The following is a 27,019-nucleotide window of genomic DNA, read 5'->3' as shown; positions in this document are numbered from 1 at the left end:
TATGGTACTGCTTATGGCAGGTGGCATCTGATTAGCTGCCTCCTATTTGAATCCCAAATAAACCTTTGACCACATAAGACTTGAGAGAGAAAGACAATCCAATAAATAATACAATCATCAAAGCTGCAAAAAACAGAAGAGTCTTCAGAGCAGATTCAACAGGCTTTTATTTGATTTCTCAGTTGCGCAAGCTCAGCATATTCAGGACTCATTTTGCTCAAATTGCTCCCTCCTTTTCCCATTTCTGAAGCAACACGGGACTCTTGGCTGTGTGTCCAACAACATGAGTCACTTTAGACTAGGCCAGGCCAGCCTAGCTAGAGAGGCAACAAGACATATTTACAGTGTCCACCCAAATTTTGGAAGAGTTTTCACTTCACAGCAGGGAGGAAGTAATTAATATTCAAAATGACCTTGTAAAACCAAACAAACCCAACAAACAAACCTGGTGTGCAAAATGAAGAAAAAGAACCTTACTAACATACTATACCAGAAACAACTTGCTTTACTCTCTAGTAAAGTATATATTAGTGGTTTCTCACAAGACTAGGCAAATACAGGATGGAAAAAGGCTGAGTCAGAGGGTGGTAGGTATTTAAGCAGTAACATAGTGATACTGTTTTGTTTGGGGTTGTCTCAAAGTAAGCACAACGCTGAAAATCAGCAAAAGGACAGGAAAAGCAGTCGTGGAAGCACTTCACTCCCCGTAGGTGTGACTCTGGTCTGTCAGGTCCAGTTCTAGCCACCTGACTGAAGAGCACTTCAGAGGCTAACACGCGAATTGAGAAGGCAAGCAAAAAAGCGGCTGAAGCAACAGGTTTCGAACATGATTCGACCAAGAGAAGGAGTTTAGTAAAGGATTCAAAACATGCAGAGATCAGAGAGGAGGTTTTCATCTGCTACCATAATATAAACTGGAAATAGGCATCTTCTTAAGAGAAACCCAAGTAAGACGGTAGGTGTTGCAAGAGGGCACCAGAGGGCAGACACACTGAAACCATACTCACAGAAAACTAGTCAATCTGATCACACGGACCACAGCCTTGTCTAACTCAATGAAACTAAGCCATGCCGTGTGGGGTCATGGTGGAGAGGTCTGACAGAATGTGGTCCACTAGAGAAGGGAATGGCAAACCACTAGTATTCTTGCCTTGAGAACCCCATGAACAGTATGAAAAGGCGAAATGATAGGATACTGAAAGAGGGACTCCCCAAGTGGGTAGGTGCCCAACATGCTACTGGAGATCGGTGGAGAAATAACTCCAGAAAGAATGAAGGGATGGAGCCAAAGCAAAAACAATACCCAGTTGTGGATGTGACTGGTGATAGAAGCAAGATCCAATGGAAATCAGTCTTGGGTGTTCATTGGAAGGACTGATGCTGAAGCTGAAACTCCAATACTTTGGCCATCTCGTGCGAAGAGTTGACTCATTGGAAAAGACTCTGATGCTGGGAGGGATTGGAGGCAGGAGGAGAAGGGGACGACTGAGGATGAGATGGCTGGATGGCATCACCAACTCGACGGACATGAGTCTGAGTAAACTCCGGGAGTTGGTGATGGACAGGGAGGCCTGCCGTGCTGCAATTCATGGGGTCGCAAAGAGTCGGACACAACTGAGTGACTGAACTGAACTGATGACATACATGTGTGATATTTATCACAGTAGCATTAACAGTAGTGAAAAAACTACAACTTAGGTGTCCAAGAGAATAATGACTAAGTAAATTCTTTTGATCTAACAAAAATGATAAGAATTTGACAAATATTATGGTAGGAGCAGTGACCAATCAGAATGGTTATAGTTCATAACATCAGGTGTTGGTAACACCTGCATGTTGGCTGGGGTAGGGGTGTACTTGTAGAAGCTATGGAGGCATCTGGGGGCAGGCAGGAAATCACCTTTTATCAACTGGTATGGAAGGGTTTCAACTCATTTAAAAAACTACTAATAGTACCACAGTGCCAGCACATGCTGGTTACATGCCACATCTGGCCATTGGCCAGGCAGCAGCTAACAGTACCAAGTTCTTATTCCATGATAGGTGCTGCAAAGCACAGCTCTCAATGGCTCTAAGGTGGCTGTTATTATCATCTTTCTTTTACAGATGACAAAAAGACTCAGGGAGGTTAAATGACTTACCCAAGTTCATTCTGCTCACATATAATGCTGAGATTCAACCCCAGGCCTATATGCCAAGAGGTAACTTTACACTGTACCATGTTGCTTCCTAAGGCTATAGAGTTATATGGTATAACATTAAAGGAGAAAAGTCAAGATAATAAACTGTAAATAAGATTACCTGACTTAAAGGTGATTTTTTTTTCATTTAAAATTTCCAATGTTTTATAATATGATTGCATTGCTTTTTAATGGAAGGTAAATAGGTAAGAAAAAGTGTATCACAAAGACTTTTACAACCGCAAAGTTTCTTAAAAAATGGAGAGAGTTTACTAAGGTTACAAAAATTTTAATGCATTTTTTTCCTTCCCAAACAGGATACTTTTCATCTACCTGAAATGGTTCAACTAGTTTTCTAACTTAATAAACAAAATCACCTATAAGTTACAGTCCCTTCTAGAATTAGGATTCTGTAATACCTTGTCAATCCTTATCAAACAAATAAAAATACTATTAGCCTGAGAATTATTAAAGGAGGCAAGGCATTCATTCATTCAGTTAATATGTACTGCCTGTCTGTTATGTGTCAGTCATTTAGCTAGTTGCTGGAGAACCCCAAGTTAGTCAAGAACCTGCCTTCATGCAGTGTACAACTATTTCAAGATGGCAATTCTTTCTTGACCTATTTTTAAATTAAAGTCTCTGTGTTGAAGGGCAGAAAGCACTGGCTCCAGACTCAGGAGCGGCAGTCAAGGGTCACCTATTGGGAAAGGGAGGCTGGACTGATATATATCAGAGTTTCAACATGGGTTCATTCCCACCTTGGCCAACATCAACAATCAAGCAAAGAACCCTGAGAAAGTATGGTAGCTTCTGGGAGATCCTTTGGCCCAGGGGGTAATTTCTATATTATCTGCTGAAATGTCAAATTTCTTTAGGTCTCTAGGCAGAAAATGGGATAGACACACATGATTGAGAAGACAATCAGCAACTTCTGGGAGTTAGCTGGCTTTGAATCTTACAGGTAAGGAAAAGAATCCTACCCTTTAACCAAGGTGGACCTTTGAAAAGACAACTCTCAAACTTTGTGAATGTCACAGTACAGAATATAGTCCCAAAATATATATTACCATCATCATTACCAGGCACTTTGGTAGGTATGACCTGAGAACCTCCTTCAGACCTAAAAACAATCTGTTTGGGGCTCATAAGGTTAGATGAAAAATATTATCTAATATTTTAGATATTAGATATCTAACTTCCCTGTCAGTCTAGTGGTTAGGACTCCACACTCTCACTGCCAGGGCTTGGGTTCAATATCTTATCAGGAAACTAAGATCCCTCAAGCCACATGGTGGGGCCAAAAAAAAAAATCACTTGGAAGGTACAGTAAGGGTTGTTACTTCAGGAGTATACAACCATTTTGTCCTGATAATAAATAGAAAGATGGCTAAACTCTATGCTGCTGCTGCTGCTGCTAAGTCGCGTCAGTCGTGTCCGACTCTGTGCAACCCCAGAGACGGCAGCCGACCAGGCTCCCCCGTCCCTGGGATTCTCCAGGCAAGACCACTGGAGTGGGCTGCCATTTCTACTCTATGCTACCTCCCCACAAATAAATATCCATTTAAATTAACATACACACACGCCTATAGACTCTTCATCTTCTTTTACTGTTCTGCCACTCAGTCAGGTCAACCTTATTTCCTTGGAACTAGATTCCTTTTCATGCTGCTTTAGGTTGCTAACTAGATAGATATTAAAAAATGTGCTGAGGGCGACAATCTGGTGAAAAGTTAAGACGGCCAGAAGATCTTTAAAATCAACTGTTAGATCCCATCATGCCTAGAAAAGCAGAGCACTTACAGTCACAATATGTTACTCAATCAAATTCCCCAATCATATGCTAGGCATCTCACCTTCGATATAGCTTGGACTGTCCAAAAGTCATAATTACCAGTGGTACATGGAAGGTGGTTAAGACTAGAATGATCTGAAGAGACAAAAGCAGGTGGTCAATAAGAAACATAATCCAATTACATGTTTGCAATATCTGAATATCAGAAATATTGCCAATAATTCTGCTTCACAGTAGCCTATATTGTAATACATCTGAAATCCAAGAAGGACCAAGTGATTACGGCTTACAATGATTCAAATTCTCAGCTTATTTTGTTGAGATGGTCCCACTGCCTACACCTGATGCAGTGTGAAACAGAGCTAATCAACTCCAGATAACAGTAAAGGAAGAATTTAACTACTTTGTATCCACATTATTCTAAGATATTCTCAGTCAAGAATCATCTCTCTCTCTGCTTACAAGGCTAGAATAGAGTGAGTGCATGCTATGTCACATCTGTCCTTTTCTTCTTCTCCCTGCTACTAGTTCTCCATGAAATCAATTTTTTAAATAAGTATTTTTCTAGAGAAATATACATGAAGATATGATTGTGATAAATTGGAATAAGAGGCTAGGGTGTCTCATATAGCCATATAACAAGAAATCTTGGAGATACCAACTATCTTAGATAAAGTGATAAATCATGGGAAATAGTGAACAACTCAAATTTTAGAAGCAAATGAGACAGGCCTAAAGAAATTCTACCAGCAATTTAAAAATTAATAACTTGCTCTTTAGTACAAAAATTGTATTTCTTTCGGCTTCTGATATAGCCTCACGTGCCTCACTGCTCTGATACATACGTTACCGGAATACTGGAGGGCATGAGCTGTGGTCCCTGCCCTTGCTCAGGCAGGATAATAACTGACTGTCTCATTTCCCCAATGCTGGCAGTACCTACCTCCTTTGTGGTTGGGGAAAGGCCAACAGATGGAGCTGAACAGCGATAAGCCCATGGCTGCCACAGTCCTTTAACACTAACTATGGGAAAGGATACAGGAACAATACAGTTCGGAGGAAAAATGCCAACATGTGTAATGTGCCATTTTCTGCTTCCACATAGAAGTTTTCCCAAGAATTGTAAGGCTGCCTTTTCACACAGCACTCTCCTCTTTTCTTCTTCTTGCTCATCTTGATATCAAGTAGCCACCAAAGACTAAAAAGGTGTCTAGCTTTCTATTATGGAAGAAGGTGGTCACAAGATGTTCCTAGTTTTAAAAGCAAAACCAAACCAACCACAGCCTTCTGGAAGTCTGTCCTACAAACGCATTTCCTACAGCTGAAGTTGGAGACAATTTCAGAAGGTAAAACATTTAGCACTTAAACTCCCCCAAATCTACACCATCTTCTTGCTAGGCTGAATCAACAACGTCAGAACATTACTTACCCCAGTGCTGTCTCCAACCCAGGACAAGGATACTGAGCCACTGAGATCATCGAATACATGCTATAAGGGGGAAAAAAAACCTCATTTAGAAATGACATCTCCTCTTCAATCTTTGACTTCTTTAAATAACACAGACCACTATTACTTTCAAAGTAATTACCTTTACAATTAAAAGGGGATATGGATTTCTGGAGCAAAATTTGGAAGAGATAGCATTTAATTACTTCACCTGAATCACAAATAACTTGGAAATTTTAATTCTCTCTCACATAAAGTAAGCCAAGCAGATGAGTTCTCTTCACTGTACCAGATGGGGAGATGGGATAATCTATTTGCTTTCTCCAACAGAACTAAATATAAAGATACAGAAAGTATTCTTAGGATATTTTAAAACAAGAGATCACAGCCCACAATGACAGATATAATTGTAAACCAATCAGCATAATTTAAATTTTTCTAAGGAGCCTTCACAGTACAGCCAAATATCTAATAGCTGGATTCCTTTTGTTTCTAGGCTAATACACCCAAATGACAAGGGAAAGAAGCAAGAGTAAATGCCCTTGTTTCACCTTTTTATTTAATAATAATAACTACAACAGTAATAACATTAATAATAATAGAACCACCTTAATAAAGTTGTGGTGAAAGTGAGGAGACAAAAAAGGGAAAGCTGGTATATTGTATCCAAAATATGGTAATCATATTAAAATTCATTATAATAATTATTGTAGGTCCTTTTGAGTTTTGGTTTTCCAATACTTTCTTCTCTATTTATAAAATAATATATATCCATTATAGAAAAAAGTAGACGATAATGTTGTTGTTTAGTCGCTAAGCCCTGTTTGACTCTTTTGTGACCCCATGGACTGGAGCCTGTCAGGCTCCTCTGTCCATGGATTCTCCAGGCAAGAATACGGGAATGGGTTGCCATTTCCTTCTCCAGGGGATCTTCCCAAGCCAGGGATCGAACCCATGTCTCCTGCTTGGCAGGTGGATTCTTTACCATTGAGCCACCTGGGAAGCCCAGACAATAACAGAGAGACACAATAAAGAAAATATAAATCTTATCATACAGAGATACTCAAAGTTAACATTATGTGTATAATCTAGTCTCTATCACTTTTTTAACCAATAAAGAAATACCAAAAAGGCAACACTGGCACTTAGTAAAACTTCTTACTACATATATTAATATTAGAAATGTATACAGTAAGAAGTGAAGATCCTTCCTCTTCCCCACCACAACCTCACCACACCCCACCACCCAGAGGAGTTAGTAGTTTGTTGATGACTATGCTTTTCTTTTCTGAAGACTTAAAAATATTACAAAGATTTTTAAAATCTTAAATATGCCTTGCCTTTCCAAATATGAGCAGTTCCTTAGGAGCTGAGCATATAATTTTTATAGTCGCAGTATGCCCTGTGCCTACCATGATACTTTGCATGCTCAATAAGCATTTGTTGAATTATACATCCTTCCCAAACCACAAAGTTGATTCAAAATACAGCATGTCTATAAATGGTGGGATTCCAGCTGCATGGTTACTCAGGCCACCAATCCCAACAGAGACGTCTGAAGAAACAGAACTCACACATTAACTGTTTGGCTTATCTTCTAATTTTCTTCTGTGGTCCTACTAGATGGGTCGCTAAATTCACCTATGCTATTTTCCCCTGTACTGTAAGTAGCTTCGAGGTCGACAGAATCTCTTGTACAATCTCTGTAAATAGCACACTCAGTGCCACACAGACGGCTTGCTCAGTAAACGCTAGTTAACTCTCAAATGCTCAGAGCTTCTCACAGCCACTGCAGGACAGAAAGGCTATTCATACATGTAAGCTGGCCAAGCATCTGAGAAAAAGTAGGTCTGCTGCTAGAGACATCTGGACCCAGAAGCTTAAAAACGGACACAGCAGCACGTCTTCTAAGATACCACACAGAGCAAGACAGCATGTTCTCTTGAGTGAGGATACAGTGTCTGAAATTACATCAATGAGCTCCTTGAGCAGAAACAGGGATATCCAGAGTTTCCACAAATACCAGACAGACTGCACGGGCTAACAGTTATCTAAACAAAGGGTATCTTTCCAAGACAGGCTCTGGGTACAAAAGCTGATTAGGATAAAAGAAAAATCCCATCACTGGAGCTCTTGCTAGCTTGATCAAGCTTTCACTTTTCAGGCAATGTTCTCCACACCTGACCAGTCAGCAGACACACTGGCATTACTCATATCTTCTATTGCTCAGCCACAGAAAGAGGAGGACTATTAGATGACACTAGCAACCCTCAACTTAACCCAAACAAATCCAAGTGTAGTTGACCTCATTCACCATCCAGAGATCCTTTGGGAAAATGGAAGTGAAATTCATTAACTGTAATAGTGGCCTTCTGCTACCCTTAGTCTTCCCTTCCCAGCAACCAACTACATTTTACTTTTGAAAATGCATAAATTCACTGAGAAAACTCATTCACCTAGAGAAAATGCAATTAGTTTTTTATATTTCAGTCTTTACCACTCTTACAGTGCTGTAAATAAAAGAAAAAAATGAAATTAGATCTGACAATAGGTCAAAGCTCAGATAGAAAGAAAAGGTCATATGGAAAGGAAACAAATCCAGGAGAATTGGGGAACCAAGACCACAGATTCAATCCTACCCCTTTGATAGGAAGATTACAGATGTCCAGGAAAAGTGTGGACAATCTGGTCATGATTAGGAGGCAGAATTTACAAAGGTCAGCAAAAGGCCATTAATTCTACTGCTTATTTGTGATGTTTACAAAATGTACATGTCTTCTACACTGTGGTAGCATCTTAGACATTTCAAAACATATATTACTTCTAATTATAGCAACAAGACTCATGCCTGCCTCCCTCATTAGATCTGAAGCCCATCTGGTGCAGGGACCAAGCCTATTCATTTTAGCAACTAATACACAGCACAGTGTGCTCAGCTGCTAAGTCGTGTCTGACTGTTTGCTACCCCATGGACTATAGCCTACAGACTCCTCTGTTCATGGGATTTTCCAGGCAAGAATACTGGAATGGGTTGCCATTTCCTCCTCCAGGGAATCTTCCTGATCCAGGGATTGAACCCACGTCTTCTGCATTAGCAGGCAGATTCTTCACTGCCAGCACAGTGGTAAAGAATCCATCTGCTAATGCAGGAGACACAGGAGACGTGAGTTCGACCCCTGAGTTGGGAAGATCCCCTGGAAGAGAGCATGGCAACCCACTCCAGTATTCCTGCCTGGAGAATTCCATGGACAGAGGAGTCTGGCCTGCTAGAAAGAGTTGGACAGAATGGAGCAACTGAGCGCGGCACAAACAGCACAGCACATGGAAGACAATGAAGATTAAATTCATTTCTTAAAAGAACTCAGAGCTCTGAAGGGAGGATAATGGAGTCAAAAGATAAGGCCAGATCCACTTAACTTCCTCAAGACAGAAATGAGTATGCAATGTCAAGGTTCTATTCTGAGAGGACTTCTCTTTCCAGCCAAGATGGAGTAACATGGGTCAGATTTACCTTCCACCTGAAACAACTAAAAATCAAATCAAAACCCACCCAGAATACATAAAACAGTAATCTTCAAGACACTGGGCTTTCGGCAATGAAGGACAAGGACCCCTGAAAGAGAAGCAGCAAATGACGGCCCACGTCTGCCCTAGTGTACTGACCTGAAATAGTTTTCAGGCCGTGGTTCAGGGGAGGGGAGACAGGCAGAGTCCAGAGGTCTTTCTCCCTTGAAGAGACGAGCTGACAGTCTGGGGAGGCCAAAGAGGCCGGAGTTCATAGTGAAGTGTGTGACAGAGGAGAGAGCTGTACAGAATGACAACAGTGGAGATCTGCAGGCGAGGGCTCCCTAAGCACCCTGCCAAGTTTTCATCTGAGTACTAAGCATCACACGAATGGCAGGAATCTGCCAGAGGCCAGGGCAAAAGCTGAAGGAAACAATATCAGGGCCTTACTCAGGGCCAGAAACAATTCCTGTTTCCAACAACCATACAGAAAACCTCATATTTCACAAGGAACTGGACAGAATGCTCAGAAAAGTTTCACCTTGGTAATGAAGGAAAAATAACCCTAAACACTATTCTAGTCTTGCCTAAAAAACTTAAAAACAAGACCGAGAAGGATCAAACTATTGTCAAGTAACCTAACCATGACCCTGAACAAAGTTCAAGGATATTTATAGGAATATTAAAATATATAGCACTCAAGCAGGTAAAATTCACCATGTCCAACAGTCAACAACAATAGAAATATCCAGACATGCAAAGAAGAAAACAGGACCTATAATGAGGAGAAAAATCAACCAAATTGACCCAGAAATAACACAAATAATAACATTAAGGACATTAAAAGTTATAATAATACTCCAGATGTTCACTCAAGAAGTTAGAGAATAGACTGAGCAAAGATGAGCATTAAAGATATGGAAGAGTATTTAAAAAAACTCAAATTGCACTTCTAGAGATGAGAATTATACATCCTAGATGAAAATTACAATGAAAAGGATTAACAGGAAACAGACATTGCGGAAGAGAAGATTAATAAATGGGAAGCCATACCTAGTGGATCCAAAGAGAAACACAGCAAAAAAAAAAAAAAAAAAAAAAAAAAGAAAGAAAAAGGCCAAAAATATAAATATTAACAGAGAATCACTGAGCTAAAGAACTTCAAGCAACTATACATAAATGAATTAACACACACACATATACATAATTGAAGTCTAGAAGATGTAGAGGGTGGGAATAGAAAAAAATTGAAGAAATTATAACCAAAGTTTCCCCAAATTTAATGAAAAATACAAACCCAGAGATCCAAGAACTTCACAAACCCCAAGCTTAAGAAACACAGTGGAAACTATATCAGGGCAAATCATGTTCAAATTGTTTAAAACTGGTGATAGATAAAACTCTTACAAGTGTCCAGAAGAAAAAATGATATTACATACCGAGGAATAAAGAATCATAGAAGATCTCTCTTCAGAAACAATGCAAATCAGTGTATCAAAATCTTTAAAGAACTAGGGAAAAACTGTAAAGACAGAAATCTATACCCAGTGAGAATACCTTTTAGAAGGTCAGGTTATAAAGAAGGGTTCTGTTCTGAACTTTTCCAATGCTCCTCAGCATTATATGGCAGGATTTTTTTCTTAAGTTTATTTTATTGAAGTATAGTTGATTTATAATGTTGAGTTTAATTTCTGCTGTACATCAAAGTGACTCAGTTAAACATGTATACATTCTTTTTCATAATGGTTTATCCACAGGATATTGAATACAGTTCCCTGTGCTATACAAAGTAGAATCTTGTTGTTTATCCATTCTTCTACAATAGTTTGCATTTGCTAATCTCAAACTCCCAATCTCCCTCCCCTGCGGTCCCTTGGCAACCACATGTCAGTTTTCCTTATCTGTGAGTGTGTTTCTGGTTTGTAGATATATTCATTTGTGTCCCATTTTAGATTTCACATGTAACTGATATCACGGTATTTGTCTTTCTCTTTCTACCTTCTCTTAGTACGATACTCTCTAGATCCATCCATGTTGTTGCAAATGACATTATTTCATTCTTTTTAATGGTGAGTAATATTCCACTAGGGCCTCCTAGGTGGCACAGTGGTAAAGCATCTGCCTGCCAGTGCAGGAGACACAGGTTCAATCCCTGGGTCAGGAAGAGCCTTGGAAGAGGAAATGGCAACACACTCCAGTACTCTTGCCTGGAATATCTCATGGACAGAGCAGTCTGGCAGGCTACAGTCCATGGGGTTGCAAAGAGCCAGACACAGCTGAGTGGCTAAGCACACACATATACACAGTATTCCATTGCACACAGACGTTTTCTTTATCCATACATCTGCTGATGGGCGTTTAGGCTGTTTCCATGTCTTGGCTATTGTAAAGAGTGCTGCTTATGAACACAAGGGTGCATGAATCGTTTCAAATCAGAGTTCTGTCTGGTATATGCCCAGGAGTGGGAATGCTGGATCATATGACGGTTCCATTTTTAGTTCTCTGAGGAACCTCCATACTGTTTTCATAGTGGCTTCACCCCATATTGTGGGTGTTTCTTTTTGACAGCCACAAGAGAGAGACTACACCAGTGCAAAAGATCTGAAAGACAGCTGAAACCCCATTTTTCCATGTAAAACAAACCATTCTAGTTCCTAGTTATCAGAGCTTGAATGATCTCTTCTTAGGTTTTACTTTCAACAGTGCTTATGGATGCTGCTTGTACTGTAAATTGTACAGTACTCTCAAAGTACTGTTGCTTGTACTCTCAAATTATGCTGGGACTTCTTAGATGGTAAATAGTATGATCTAGTATTACCCATCAGGCCTAGCACAAGATCTTACAAGATATTAAGAATTCCATGAATAACTCCATAAAAGTCTATTCACAAACCCTTGCTACCAAAATTGACCTGTGTGTAACCCCCGCACCCTCTAATGTGGTTTCCACCATTTCGGTAAATAATGGCTAAATAGGGTTTCTTCCCATGCCCTTACTGCAGCCAAAACATTATTAAACACTAGTGTGTATTCTTGAGTGTTCACATGGACAATAGTGATCTTATTCCTCTCCTTCCACTGTAGTTCCCATCAACTCCATATAGTCAAAAATTGGTGAAGTTCCCCCAAACACATCAAAGAGTTTAGAGACAATGGCCAGGAGTAGACTATACAGAAGAGAAACTCAAATATTTGACTATGAAGAAATAAAAGTCTGTCCACTGAGATTTAAACAGGGCTTACGGAGGTGGGAACAGATATAAATAATAGTGGATATGGCAGAGGGGGTTGTGCAGGCAGAACAAACACGAAGATACAGGCAAGTATTTTGAAAAAATTCAAAGGGTAACACTGATAAAACATATTAATTTCACCAACTAGTAAAGTTCTGAGTATACAGTATATCAAGTACTTGTTAAATAAGAACTTCAGGATAAACACAGTTATGATAGGAATGGAAGGATAATGAAAACAGAGAAAATGAAATGTGTGTGAAAAGAAAATCACTTCTTGAAATACCCAAAGGAAACTGACATGAGGCCACAGGATCACTTACTCACACAAGGAAGGTTTCCAACGGTATATACAGCAGAACATAATCAACTAGAAAGTTATGGTTCAACTGCTCTAATCAAGGCAAAGTAAGATGAATAAGAGAAATAAGAGCAGAGGACAAAGTTCTGTGGATAGAAAGAACCACAAGGCAGAACAAGCCCTTCAGGAACAGAAAACCCCAAACCTCCGACACAGATTTCCAAGGAACATCCTACAATATGAAAATAATAAATATCCAAAAACATTTAGGAGTTGAGGAGTCCAGCCAACAGCAGGTAGAGAATCTGCCTCAAGGATTGTTACAAAAAAAGATGTTATGTATTAGCTGTATACATGACAACTGAAATGGAAAAGGTGGCAGAGTTGAGGCCTGTTTTATTTCTGACAAACAATAGTTGTGTTGCCCCAGCGTAGTATGCCTAAGAGGTAGATTATTTAGCAGAAAGACAACACGATCTGGCCACTACATATTGCTAAACAGCCAGCCAAATGTAGGCTCTAGAAGCAAGTCAGAATTAAGGGAAACCACGTAAACATGCTGTTCGTGTGATTAGTGATCCAAAACCAGCATCCAGAGGGACCACAGAGTAAATATAGTAGTTCAGATTACATAATCATACCCTATCACAGAAAGCTCAGAAACCAAGAAATTTAAGACTAGTTATGTAAAATGTCAGCTTGATCCAATCAGGAGCAGATGAGCGTGAAACTTGGCCATATCCAGTGAGAGATCTGTTAACCCCATAGCACAGTTACTGGCACAGGAATAGACAAGACCCATCAATAGAACAAATCAAAGGTCAAGACTAGACAAAGTTTCTTTTAATGTATGATAAAGCAGGCATTTCAAATCATTGGTAAAAGAGAGTTGGTAAAGCTAGCTACTTGGAAAAAATAAAAAGCTGGATTCCTAACTTCCTTCCTACCACTCCCCCACTCCAAACTAAATTCCACATAAACCAAAGATTGAAACACAAAAAGTTAAGCCACAAAAACCCTAGAAGTATGAGTGAATATTTTTACAAACTTAGAATGAGAAGGCCATTTCAAAAATGATGCAAAAGCCAGAACCCTTAATATCTCAATTACTTTGACTATATAAAAAATTAATAGCAAAATATTGGACATAAAGTTGAAACAAAATTGGAAAAACTATCTGCAACACAACAAAGGGTTAATATACAAAGTGTTCAGGTCAATAAGAAAAAGACAAAGGCCTCAACAGAAAATAGGTAAAAGACACAAACACGCAATTCACAAACGGACACAGAAATGACCAATAACCTTTGAAAGTTATTCAATCTCACTAGTAATCAAAGAAAAAGAATGCGATAACATTTTCCCCCTTTTGGAAAAGCTTGACAATAGGCATCCAGGGAGAGGTGGAGACCAGAGGGCCTGTGTACACTGTGGGTGGTAGTGGAGCACACACACTGCTGTTAACTTTTCTGGAGAGCTATTTGGAGATGTGAACCAACTGAAAATGTCCCAACCACATGACTCAAGCAATCCCACTCAGGACTTTATCATCAGGGGCTAATTACACATCTTCACAGGGGATGTCACACACCTGCACGTTCACTACAGCCTGCAGGCCGTCTACTGTGTCCAACGCCTTACACACATTATCATTTAATCCACGTAGCAACCCCATATTACTTTATCTGTATATTCTAGATGAAGAACTGACGCTTTGTTAAGTAACTTATCTCAGGCAATAAAACAATATACCAGGTGTCACTGAAAATGTTCAGGTATTTACTGACTTTGAAAGGTTCAAAACATGTTGAGTAAAAAGCAGATTTACAGAATAGGTAAAACTGTGTGTTTATGGTTAAAAACAAATTCTTCTAAATATTAACAGAAAGCACCTTTTATTGGTAGAATTTATGGTGACGTTTCTTCCTTATAGTTTTTGCCAAGTGACTGGATTACTCTCCACCTCATCATCTGTTGAGACGACTGCGATGTTCAGTGTCCCAGGTGGCCTAATAGCCATATACTGACCCCAGCAGGGGAGCTCTGGGGGGAAGGGAGTCACTGATGGGCATTTACAACCAAGCTGGCTTCCAGGGACTCATTATGTTAGAAAATAGGTGACAGCCTTCTGAAATACATTCGCCCTCACATTGGATAATGCAAGACTCATCCAGACGTTTAATGCCCACCATTTAAAAGCCTGAGGTTCACACACTTAAGAGACCATGAATGAACACAAATGTCCATTTCCACACTCATCTGGCTCATCCCTAGTTCCATCTTGGTCTTCCCTGTTGGCTCAGTGGTAAAGAATCCACCTGCAATGCAAGAGATCTGGGTTCAATCCCTGGGTTGGGGAGATCCCCTGGAGGAGGGCATGGCAACCCATTCCAGTATTCTTGCCTGGAGAATCCCCATGGACAGAGGAGCCTGGCGGACTACAGTCCATGGGATCGCAAAGAGTCGGACAAGACTGAGTGACTAAAATTTAAAAAACATTTTTTTTTCCAGTTTCATCTGGAAAAAAAGAAAGGCCACAAAACACAACATTCTTCACAGAAATAACTCTGTCTTCACATCTAATTAAACTAGAAGTCTAATTAAATTACTGTTGCTATGGCTAGGAGAACTCACAGTTGGTCCCAAGAGTCACTGTAGCTTGGAAAAAAAAATATTGGTAATGAGAAATCTCTATCTTTAGTTATATACCGATTGAAAGTAAAATACTGAAAGAACTCACACCAACACAACTGAGCCTGGGTCAGGTTCACATGGGGAATCCGGTTTAAAAGCCACTTGCAGATGACCCGACTGTCTGGCCATCAGGAACAGCCTCTCCGGCAAATAAACAGGGAGTGAATGATGTCACCCTTCACACACATGCCTTCTTTCCACAAAAAACCTGCTTGCCTACCATGTGCCAGGCCCTCTTTCGGGCACTGGGGACACAGCAGTGATAACACACAGACTGTGCTCGTGAAGTTTGTACTCTGTGAACACACTTAACAGGAGTCTAAAAATGAAGACTGAACATGCAAGATATTCAACCTACAGAAGACAACCTGTCACTGAAAATAAAACTGCAAAGAGTGTTAAAACCTGGTCTAGTAACTAGCTGGTTGGGAAAGTAGGCACAAATCATTTTCTCTCTTGGGAATCTATTATAATTCCTCAGGAGTAAAACTGTATTATGCTCCTTCGCTCACTGGAATAAGGAGAGTCAAATGAAGTAACAAGGCACTGGTGACTCCATAAAGGCTGAGAGTTGAAGGTTCAGGCTTCCAAACCCAACCAGGAAACACAGGGATAGACAGGACATAGTGATGTGTAAGAGAGGTCTGGGACAAACCCCGGGCAAAGCTCCTGCGGGCAGGAAGAAAACCTTAACAGAATACAGTTCTATTAAACAAGGCACTGCTAGGATCACACAACATGAGCCAAAAATAAGATCACAAATGTTCCAGTTCTTCTGGAGACTATCCTTAGAAATAAAAGGGCTAAACATAAAACAGCATACAAGCTTGCAAACCTATTCAATTATTCAGTTTCCTGTGAGGCCGGATGATACAGAGAAAGCACTGACTTAATACCTGGTCAACTGGAATTTTATTTCTGGCTCTGCCAATACCTCTGTGAATCTGAGCAGTGCAACCTAACTTCACCACCAAGGTGACGAAGCTGGAACAACAACATTTCTAATTCTTGTAAGCGTTAATGTTCTATGACTCATCGATAATTTCACAACTCAAGTTTGCTTTTCCACTGTTCTGTTTTCATTTGGGGAAAAAAAAAATCAGCTCCTTGTTCCACAATAGTCTAGTGTCAACAAGAAAAGGCAACAATAATCCCGTATCTAGAAAACTCAACAACCTGGGCACTCACTGAAAGAAAGCAAGGGAGAGAGATCTCTGACGCCACTGTCCATACAATAAAAACCTATGGACTTGGCCACTAAGAGAAGCCTGCAGACCATCACACTAAATCAGCTTGCTAAACCTGTTAGGCTGTCTAAAATTAGTAATCTGTTTTCTTAGTTTACAGAAGCATCTTACAGAAGTAAAATTAAGCTAAGTAAAAATTTTTAGTTTATACGAGTTAAATTTGGGGGACAGTGTTTCTAGAGACAGGAACAGCAGTGAGAAGGAACAGGATCTTGAAAGGGAACTATCATTTTTATAGGAAAAAAAGAGTAAACTTCAACAAGGCAGACCATTTCACTAAGCTTATAACTCTGGGCCATTTGAAATGGGTGAAAATAGCCCTGCAAATCTCAATAGACCTTGAGGGCATTAATGCCACACCACGGTAAAATAATGTGAGTCGTGGTACAGCATAATTTAATCTCCTCAATGATCCAAGATCCTACTGTTGACTAAGGAGGCAGAGGAGTATTTTAGAAAGATATCCATGAAAAAACAAACAACAAAAACTTTGGCACTTAAAGGGTAGGCATAGTTATTGAAAAATTCATTTTCATGGGATAATTCATTTCTATTCATGCCTAATAAATCAGTTAAATTTCAAAACTCTTAGGATTTAATTACTACATCTTAGTCTGATTCCAAAGAAAAGAAAGTGATGAAAGGGTCTGCACCAGCTGCCAGCTAGCTGAACCATAGAAGCTCATGGCTCCCGACAGGGTGTGGAGGCCAGCCCCTGACTCTCTCTGCGACGATCACATGGGCCTTCCTCCAGACTTTTGGAGGCATTATGCTCGTTTTAGCCCCACATCTGTGAACATGTTGTTCTCTCTGCCTGGGACATTCCTACAGGAAAAATTCTATTCATCTTTAAGCACCAGCTTAAATAATTTCTCAGGAGCTCTATCAGTTGCTATTTTCCTTCTTGGTACTTACTGTATTTATAACTACATATTTGTTTAATGTCTATTTTGTCTACTGGTCCATAAAGGCAGGGATCTTGTCTGTTGTGTTCTGTATCAGTTCCCAAGACCCAGTACAAGGCCTAACATGTGGTAGGTGCTCAATAAAAAGCGGTTGAATTAAAGAATAATAATAATATTGACCTTTATTGAGCACTCATAATCTATAAAGCATCACTGCTACTTTATAGATGAAGGAAGATCAGAGAGGCTAAGTAATTTGCCCAAAGTTACATACCTGACAAGTGGCAAAGCAAGAATGCAAGTGTCTGTCTGATTCCAGACTAAGCATTTGCTGACTACTCTTTCTCTAGCACTGTGTGAGGCAAAGGGTTACGGGGTCTGCTTGTACTGTCTTTAAGAAGTCTATAATCTGGAGAATACCAGTGGGATAAATGAAAGTAAATACAAAATTGAATGCTATAGTAAAGTGCTCGGTTACAAAGCGCTGTTAAGTGCCATAGGAGAGAACAGAAAACACCAAGCAGAGCTAGAAAGGCAGAGAGGAGGAATGCCATGAGAACAAAGACAAGAAGCAACAGAGCACTCGGCAAGCTAAAGCGACTGGTGAGAAGGCAACTTCAACTAGAGCAGAGAGTTAATGTAGGCCAGGAAGTGGTGCACCGCTACTTTAAAGAGATATGCACATAATAAAAAATCATTCAATAATATTTCTCTTCTCCTTCATTAAGCTTTAGGTTTTTAAAAACATTTATTTTTGCTGTGTGGGTCTTCGTTGCTGTATGGGCTTTCTCTAGTGGCAAGCGGGGACTACTCTGGTTGTGGTGCATGGCTTTTCAATGTGGTGGCTTCTCCTATTGCAGAGCACAACCTCCAGGGCATGGGGGCTTCACTAACTGTGACACCTGGGCTCAGCAGTGGTGGCTCCCAGGCTCTAGAGGACAGGTTCAATAGTTGAGGCACACGGACTTAGCTGCTCTGAGGCATGTGGGATCTTTCTGGACCAGAGATTGAACCCATGTTTCCTGCATGGGCAGGCAGGCAGATTTTTCACCACTGAGCCACCAGGGAAGCCCCAAGCTTTAGGTTTATTATGCAGTTTTACACCTATGGCTGATTCATGCTGGTGTATGGCAGAAGCCAAGACAACACTGTAAAGCAATTATCCTCCAATTAAAAATAAATAAAATTTAAAAAACAGACACTTTGGATAGACAGTCTCTCCGTCATTAGACCCAGTTTTTTTAAAACTCCAAGTCCAAGAACATAAGTAGAACGTACTCCTTAGTCCAGATTTGCTTCTTGTGAGTAACCATACTCATTCTCTTGGAATATTTCAGCTATGAAAAAAATTTTAAGTGCATACACAAATATCTGAGCATCTAACTAGTAATCCATTAGAAGCTGTGTGAAGATAATCATCATAAAATACCTCTAATAAAGGATGAATACACACCAAATCCTAATTAATCTTCACAAGACTCTTAAGAGGTAGGTATTTAATCTTCACAAGGACCTTAAGGAGGTAGGTATTAGTATATCCATTTTATAGATGAAAAAACTAAGGTTCATTAAGATTCATCTGTCCCTGGTCACCACTAAACTTTGAATCCAGGTCTAACCTGAGGTCACATTCCTTCCTAATCACCTCCTAAAAGGATTTAAATTAATATTACTTTTAGTATCACTCATATTAACAAGTTAAATTTTGCTGTAATCATGAAGGTTAAAAAAAAAAAGAACACATATGCTTCTTACACTTCTGCCAATCTTGACTCACTCTCATTCTTGCCACCCCCGCCCAAGGCTGTCACTCAACCCTGCCAAGAGATGAAACCAAATACATTTTTGCAGCATCTGTCTTCTTTTATGCACATGTTCCTCGGGAGCTGGTATTTACCAGCATCATTTGGCTGACAATTGGGCTCTATGGACACAGAAACAGATCAACAGGCTTACTAAGAAATGACATAAATCCTACATATATGGTAGGATTCAAGGTTTCCAAAATGTTTTCTCTTCAAAGTCTTATGATAATATTCCTATTTTACGTGATGGGGACTTGAGGCTTAGAAAGGCTAATTGAGCTCTGTTGAGGGAACTATGACCTTAAGGAGCAGAGAGGAATTCACAACTACATGACTTACAGCTAGGGTCTATAATTTTGCCTTACCTCTAAAGCAAATGAATTGACTTAAAATATCTCTATGCAACCTTCCAAATGCAGCGCCACAGGACATATATGTTCTACACCCAGCTCTTGGCCTGTAAGCCAGTTATTTAGCCTTGTTGGTAAGAGAGCCGACCAGCTAATCAGCCTAACAATCTATGATTCAAACTGTTAAGCACATTATCAGCAAGAGTTCAATTTTATCCTTGTTGACAAATGTTCAGAAAAATCTGTTCAGAGGCTTCACTGTCTTCTAGCTCCTGAACATCTCATCCCTGGGCTAACTTCCCCCTTCAATAAGGTCCAGGAGTCCCGGAGTGTTCCTTGAAACCTTGAGCACTTCAAGGACAAAAGATGATCTGCCTTGCCCTCTGTCCTGCTCTGGGCTGGACATACTCTTCTAAGACCACAGTGAATGGTCGACCTCTGAAAGGATAACTCTTTTTCGCTCTCCATTTCCACCTCTGGTTTATCTAGCTCAAGCCTCCCGTCAACCACTAACTGTTAAAACACTTTCCCCAGTAAGTACCATTAGCAGACTCCCTCCCCATACTTCCTGTCTCTTTCCTTTCCCCTACAAAGAGCTATCTTTTTAACTAGGCTTTTCTGGAAACCTTATTCATACTCATCAACAACTTCTTCCCAGAAGAAAGTCTCTGCTGATCATCCCTTGAGCATATCGTGGACTTCCCCATCTCCAAGCCTTTACAGATCTCCCTAAGAATTCCCTCCACACCTTGATTCTCTCTTCATCCATGAAGCCTTTCCAGATTACTGCATTGCAGTCATCATGCCTTCTTCTAAAATTCTTTCAGACTCTCAGCAAACCATCACCGAACAGCTAAATCCTTAAGATGACAACAATACAGATTTTTTTAATGTTTAACTTTTCTTTTGCACAGGCCAGAACTCCAGAAGTGTTTAAGTGAAGGATACCTACACGATACTTTACTTTTAACAAACATTTTGATAAAACTTCTCATTTGACTCTCCAAATAACCCTGAAGCTGACTCTCTAGTAAAATGAACAAACAACAACAAAACTATAAAGGTCAGAGAAGTCAAGTGATTATCTAAAATCATACAATACAGCTATGAAACAGCAGAGTCAGGATTCAAATCCAGTATTGTGTGCTTAGTCAGTTAGTCATGTCTGACTGTTTGTGACCCCATGGATTATAGCCTTCCAGGCTCCTCTGTCCATGGGGATTCATTCTCCTGGCAAAAATACTGGAGTGGGTTGCCATGCCCTCCTCCAGGGGATCTTCCCGACTCAGGGACTGAACCCAGGTCTCCCACATTGCAGGCAGATTCTTTACTGTCTGAGCCACGAGGGAAGTCTGGGTATTAAGATTTCTTTTTTGAATTTTGTATATAACATGTTTATGATGGGAATCCCTTCAACAAAGAGCAGGTACCAGATAAACATTTGATCTGAATTATCTGAGAAGTACTAAAGTCAGTTAAAAATTTCCTTCCCAGTTCAATTTCTCTTGGTACTTCAGGGTGATCTTACTGTTGAACTAGATTTGCAAATAGGTTCAACTACAACATTAGAACTTAGTTTTTTAGAACATTCAGGTAAAAAGAACAAAACTCTTAACAAAAGCAAACATGAGAAATACATAAGCCCTAGAAGGAAAAAAACATACATTTTCTTCTAATGAAGAAGAAATCTAAATCTAAATCAAGACAATTAATCACACATTAAGTTTCTAACTAGCACAGGGCTGAGTATATTTATGGGAGGCTGACCATCTATTTTCAAACAGACAAGCAGCCATGACAAAAAGAAAAAAAAAAAAAGCCTCATTTTTGGCAGAGTATTATAGGGAAGGAAAAGGAAAACAAATTTACTATTAGGTATCTATTTGGTTTTCTTTTGGACTATCCAAGCTAGTAGCTTTGATTAACATTAGATTTTTTCCAATCAACAAGGAACAATAAAGTATTTTTGCCCAATTAAGAGTTAAATTTCTCATGAATATATGAACAAAAATACGCCCCTTATCTTTAAGAATACTCCTACTTCACTGAAGCAAGCTCTGGAAGTAGTAACAAATTACCCCAGATGTGAAATCCAGGCCATGTTCAAGTTCAACTGGGAAGCAGAACAGCCACAATTTGCTTCTAAACTTGGAATCAACCAATAAACATTTGTGATCACAACCTCTAGCCTCCTCTTCTTCTATATGAATCACAGAATTTATTAGACATTTTCAATCTAGTCTAAAACTTCTCATGTGAGAAGTTGAGGGCCAGATATTGAAATGCAAAACAGAAAATAAATTACATTCATAGAAAACTTTCTCAGCAAAACACCAGGGGCTCTGCATGGAAACTTCTGTCTTTGCTATGGTTTCCTGAGACTGGGGTTGAGAACAGAGAAAAATAGCTCCAATCTTAAAAAAAAAAAGAAAGAAAAAACAACCAAAACACCCCCATATGTCCAGCATTCACCTAACAGCCTCTACAAGTATGAAGAGTCTATCATGAAGATTCATCCAACCCAGCTAGCTCAAAGCCACATACTATTAACACAGCCTTGACTGTAGTCACCATTACAGTGTCAAGGAGAAAAAAAAAACACCAAAAAGACCTGCCTAGAACAGACTGAAATTGACCAATTTGTCCCTCAAGCCCCATTTCTCCTCGGAACCACCTACACTCAGATCAGTGAGGCCACAAAGACAGTGGGAAGAACAAGTTTTTCACTAACCGTTTAAAAAGAAGTATAAGATACAATAGAAATACTGGTTAGAAAAAAGATGAAGAGATAATTTAAAAAAAAATTTTTTTAAGAAATTTACAAATGCAGTATCTGTTTTATAATATTTTTTGAGCCACTGACACACAGCCTTTTGCTAAAAAAGCTGTATTTTTAGTTACATGTCAAATCTGATATCTGGTCTACCTTAACTTCTGGTCTAACTTAGCTTCTAATTGTATAAAACATCTGTACTTCATTTCTCCAGTCTCAAGGCACAGTCCATTTTCTGAGACGAGAGAACTTTAAGGAGTAGGAACGGAGGAGGAAAAGCAAATGTGACTCTCCTGATCTGACCATTACAACTCAGCATTAAGCACTGCCCTTTCTTTGAGGATCACAAGAGAGTAACAGGCCAACTAGGGCAAAGTCGTGGGGCACGGTCTCTGTAGTCACTCACTGAGAACCCAACATTTACTGGCAAGAGTTGATTTGAAATCAGCAGAGTGCAAAAGAGGCTGTTAACTGCTTCTGTGAACCTAACACAAAATATCAGATCAAAACAGCAGGATGAGGAGCCTATTATTATCACCATTACAAAAAGAAAATTGCCAATAGAAACTGACCAGTGTTTTTAATTTTCTAATTAAAAATCACTATGAGCAGAGCCAAATATTTGAGTCAGCAGAGAACTTACCTAATTGTTACCCTGTATCCCCTTTGAGCCATTTATTCTATGTGGCTAGCTCTCTACCCTCACCTTAACCAAACCTCAGATGATAACTAACTCCTCCCCAGATAAGTATACTTCATCAACTTGGCTGATACTGCTAACTGAAAGCCCTGACACAGAAGTCATTTGAACATCTCCTAGGGGTTACAGGTCTGATGGATACACTGTACGGATGCAGAGTCCTCAACAGGATTTTGCTCATTCTGCTCAATCAGGACCAGGAAGGAAAGCCTAGAGAATTCCTATTCCTTGACCTCAAAACGAACGGATGAAACACGGCTCAAGAGAAGATTAACTAGGGGGTGAAGGTGGCGGTGCTGGGGGAGGCAGTATAAAGAGACGCTGGGTACTGCAATAAAAGAGGCAATGAGAAAGTTTCAGGGCAGTTAAAGGCACTGACCTTCAGATTTCTGGGTGTGACAAAGATCCGCAACAGGCTACGAGCAGTCGCTCCGTAAAGCCTCCAACAGGCACATTCAGTCCTGTCAGCCTGGACTCAGTCCTGCCAGCACCAGCAAACAAACAGACACATTCTTCTCAGAACTGACACCCCATACAACAGGGCCTCACTACAGGGCCTGTTTTATTTAAGAAACCAGACGCTTTGATGTTGGGGTAGAAGTGGTGAAGTTACATGTGAAGAAACAGTTAATGACAGGAACAGAAGGACAGAAATGAACCACAGTTCCTGGCTTTATTAATCCTAAGTGTTAAAAGTTTTAAAGAAATTGTTAAATGGTCTGAACTCAGGAATGAGAAGTAAGGAAATTATGTCAGCCACCGCCATAACTCTGGCCAAAGCATTTCATCCGTTTCTTTAAGACAGTTTCAGGCCTAACCTCAAAGGGGTGCTTATAGAAGGAATGTTTTGAAGCAATCCAACTTAGCAACCAACATTAATAAAATATTCTAGGCTTGCTCAACTTCTCTCTTGCACAAAGGTTATACATGTCATGAACACTCTAAGCATTTAAAGCAAAGAATCAGTTAACAGTGGGTCATGAAAAGAGTTTGGGGTTAAAGGCAAAAGGAAGGTTATTTATTGAGTCTAAGAAGAAAAGCATTTATAAATACACACACACACTTAGTTGCTGGATTTCATGACTGAAGAAACCAAGTCTATAGAGGTCATTACAGTACAAGGTCTTCGAATATAAAAGCACTCTCATGCTTTGGTTCTACTTTGCTTTCTAAAGATTAAACCCCAGCATAGTCTCACAAAGCCAAACAGGCCACAGGAACATGTCTAGGAGATATGCTAAAAGCTTTGAGGCCTTTTGTTCTCCAGTTTGAATTATCTCTTCTTTGTATCTTGGCACCTCCAATATCTAACACATCTTGGACAGTGGAAGATATTTACCTACATTGATTATATGAAGGAGGCTTGACATGAACAGAAGAACCAGAAGAAGAGAACCAGGAACTTTTGATTCTTCTTAGGAACTGAACCCTGTTATCTTAAGGAAAAACTACCCTAAATGGCACTTTTCCAGTTGTACAAAGTATACAATATTTCTAATAGAAAGTTAGAAACTTGTTCAGTCATGCTGATACATTTATTTCACACTGTCTCTAAACGGTCTCACAACACTAGATCTCTTCAACAAAGTTCAGGGTGATTCATTATGACTTTTAAAAATATAGAATTGCAAAGCAGAAGAGACCACTACATAACAATTCTTGGTTAAGGTGGGTGCACCGCTAAGAACTGCTTTATTCAACTGTTTATAAGGTAATTATTATTAACAGTGGCTCCACCTACATATACATGCTATAAAAAAGATGGATCTCTGAAGAAACTGTAGACGATTAAGAAATGCACAAATAGTTCTCTTAAAGAAGGTCACTGAAAGAAGACTTAAAAAGGAAATTTTCTTAAAACATCATTGGAAAGAGTAACTAAATAAAATGAAAGAAAGGGGGAATAAAATATATATATATATACCTCAAAGAATGAGATTTCAGATCTGCTCTTTTTTTTTTTTTTTTTTCAGATCTGCTCTTGATAGATCTGGCCTAAGCACCTCCTGAGCCAGTTTTTTTTCAACCTCTTGCTTTAGAAACCAATATATTACAAATGACATATCAATTCAAACCAACCAGGGAAGACTCTGACGAAAGGAATAAATCCAGGAGCAGCAGCAGGTCCTAAAGGTAGGTCAATCAGCAAGAGAAGAATCCAAATATGGAGTAAGAATGCTGTGTCTGGAGTAAGAATGTTGTGTCTGGCTGGCTCAAGGAAGGAAGTGGTCCCGTTATAAATTAGGCATTGGTGTTGTAAAGCCCTTCTCTACTCCCGACTGTGAGATGGAAGTCTATAACATTTTTCTTTTCCTTGTCAAACAGGAAGACCTCCCGGTTCTCATTCTACCCTATGTGCATCCAACCTGTCCCACAGATCAGCATTAGCTTGGCCACCTTTTTACAGCTGTTGTTTGGATTGCATTTAGCTAGAGTTTTCCCTGACTGCTTGTGCTTTGGCTGCAATTGCCCTGGGTCCCCAGAACAAAGAATTCTGCACAGATAACTAGTCCAGGCAGAGGAAGAAAGATCAAGGGGAGACTGAAGCTGGCCTGGTACAGAATGTGGTTCTACAAAGACAAGTGCAGTCAGCCACTCACCTCTGTCCCCCAACTGCAACTCTCTCCGAAAGAGGAAAAGATACCACGGAGAAAATGCACTGAACTGAAAAGACACTATGTAACAAATAAATCGTTAGTTCTAGAAAAAACACGAGGAAGATGCCCAGGTTATACTACAGCAAGTAGCCAGGACACTGACTACTGTCAATCCAGTAGTGTGCAAAGGTTGAGCTGCTTATCCCCAAAGACAGAACTGCCACAATTTCTGAAGTTTTCGCCTAAGACCTGGCTCAAAGGAGAATCTCTGCAGTGTTTCTTCACAGTATCGAGACATCCTGGTTAGAGTCCAATACCAAGACAGAAGACCAAACTGCAGGCGTAAGACAGATCACACACTGTCATCCCACAGACAACCTTGTTCCTTTAGCTATTAAAACACACATAGGAACCTAATTACTGCTTTGGTACTTCTGAACACCAGCGACTGACCCTGGAAGTACTGACCCCACGAAGACACACCTTTGCTTCTGCGCAGCCCCAACTTCTCCAACCACTTAAGAGGTAATTAACTCCTGCAGCTTTCTCGTGGGGGATAGCGTTACTCGATCCTAATTATTCATACAGACGGAAAACAACAAAGCTCGACAAATTCTGACAACTTGAAAAAAAAAAGAATGCTGTGAAAGTCTAAGCCGGCCTTCCCTGTGACGAAACACAGCCGCTTCCGGGGCCGCGACAACCGAGGGTCGCTCCCTCGGCCCGACTCGGCCCTCCTGCCGCCGCAGTTTCGGGGCCGCGGCCCGGTGAGTGCGGGCGCCGCGCGGCCGGGGTCTCTTCCTCGGGGACGCGAGGCGCGCGGACAGAGAAAGAGCGGCCGGTTGCGCGGGCCTGGCGGGCGGGCCTCTGGGGGTACGAGGGTCGGTACCTCGCGGTCCGGGAGGCGGCCGGACCTGGCGCCCGCTCACCTGGTGTGTGTTGTTAGCCAGCCTGCTAACGAAGTCCTGGACCCCGCCGCAGTCTTCGTCCTCGCCGGGCGCGCTGCGGCGCCAACGGCCGCCGCGGGGAGCCGGGCCCCCGGGCGCGGCCGCGCGCAGCCCCCAGCTTACCCCGACGGGGCCGGACCAGCGCGACAGCGGCGCAGCAGGCGGCGGCGGCGCGTCCAGCCGGTCCTGGCCGAGGGTCGCCGGCGGCAGCAGCTGGAAGAGGAACAGGAGAAGGCCGAGGCCGTGGGGCCAGCGCGAGAGGTTGACCGCAGCTCCCCCGGGCCGCTCCATCGCCGCCGAATGCCTACGCCGCGGACACCTGCAGCCGGGCGCTCCCGCCCACCCCCGCAGGCGCCGCGCCACACCCCCGAGCCCGAGCCCGGCGCTCCTTGGATACGCTGAGCCGGGCCTCTCCGCCCCCATAGGCTGGCCGCTTGTCTTTCTTCCCCGGCCCACTGCTCATTGGCTCGCGTCGCCTCCGGCTTCGGGGGTCCTGGATTCGGATGCCAAGATGTGGGACTGATTGGCTGGAACGTGGCAG

At 40.9% G+C, this 27,019-nt stretch overlaps 1 protein-coding gene across 4 annotated transcripts in view; it reads right to left on the bottom strand.

Moving 5' to 3' along the window:
• Nucleotides 1–26,808, bottom strand: part of SORT1 (sortilin 1) — a 64,290-nt gene extending 37,482 nt beyond the window's left edge. For all 4 annotated transcript variants that reach the window (XM_040232136.1, XM_040232138.1, XM_040232137.1 and 1 more), the window contains exons 1-3: nucleotides 26,461–26,808; nucleotides 5,405–5,464; nucleotides 4,037–4,110 (exon numbers count right to left, since the gene is read on the bottom strand). In XM_040232136.1, the coding sequence (XP_040088070.1) occupies nucleotides 4,037–4,110; nucleotides 5,405–5,464; nucleotides 26,461–26,769 (443 nt within the window). In that variant the 5' untranslated portion in view covers nucleotides 26,770–26,808. The remainder of the gene's footprint in view (nucleotides 1–4,036; nucleotides 4,111–5,404; nucleotides 5,465–26,460) is intronic.
• Between the last annotated feature and the right edge of the window lie 211 nt (nucleotides 26,809–27,019).

Source organism: Oryx dammah, unplaced genomic scaffold (assembly GCF_014754425.2).
Source record: "Oryx dammah isolate SB20612 unplaced genomic scaffold, SCBI_Odam_1.1 HiC_scaffold_28, whole genome shotgun sequence".
Lineage (NCBI taxonomy): Eukaryota > Metazoa > Chordata > Mammalia > Artiodactyla > Bovidae > Oryx > Oryx dammah.
The sequence above is the reverse complement of the archived record's forward strand: the minus strand, read 5'-3'. Positions and strand labels throughout refer to the sequence as shown.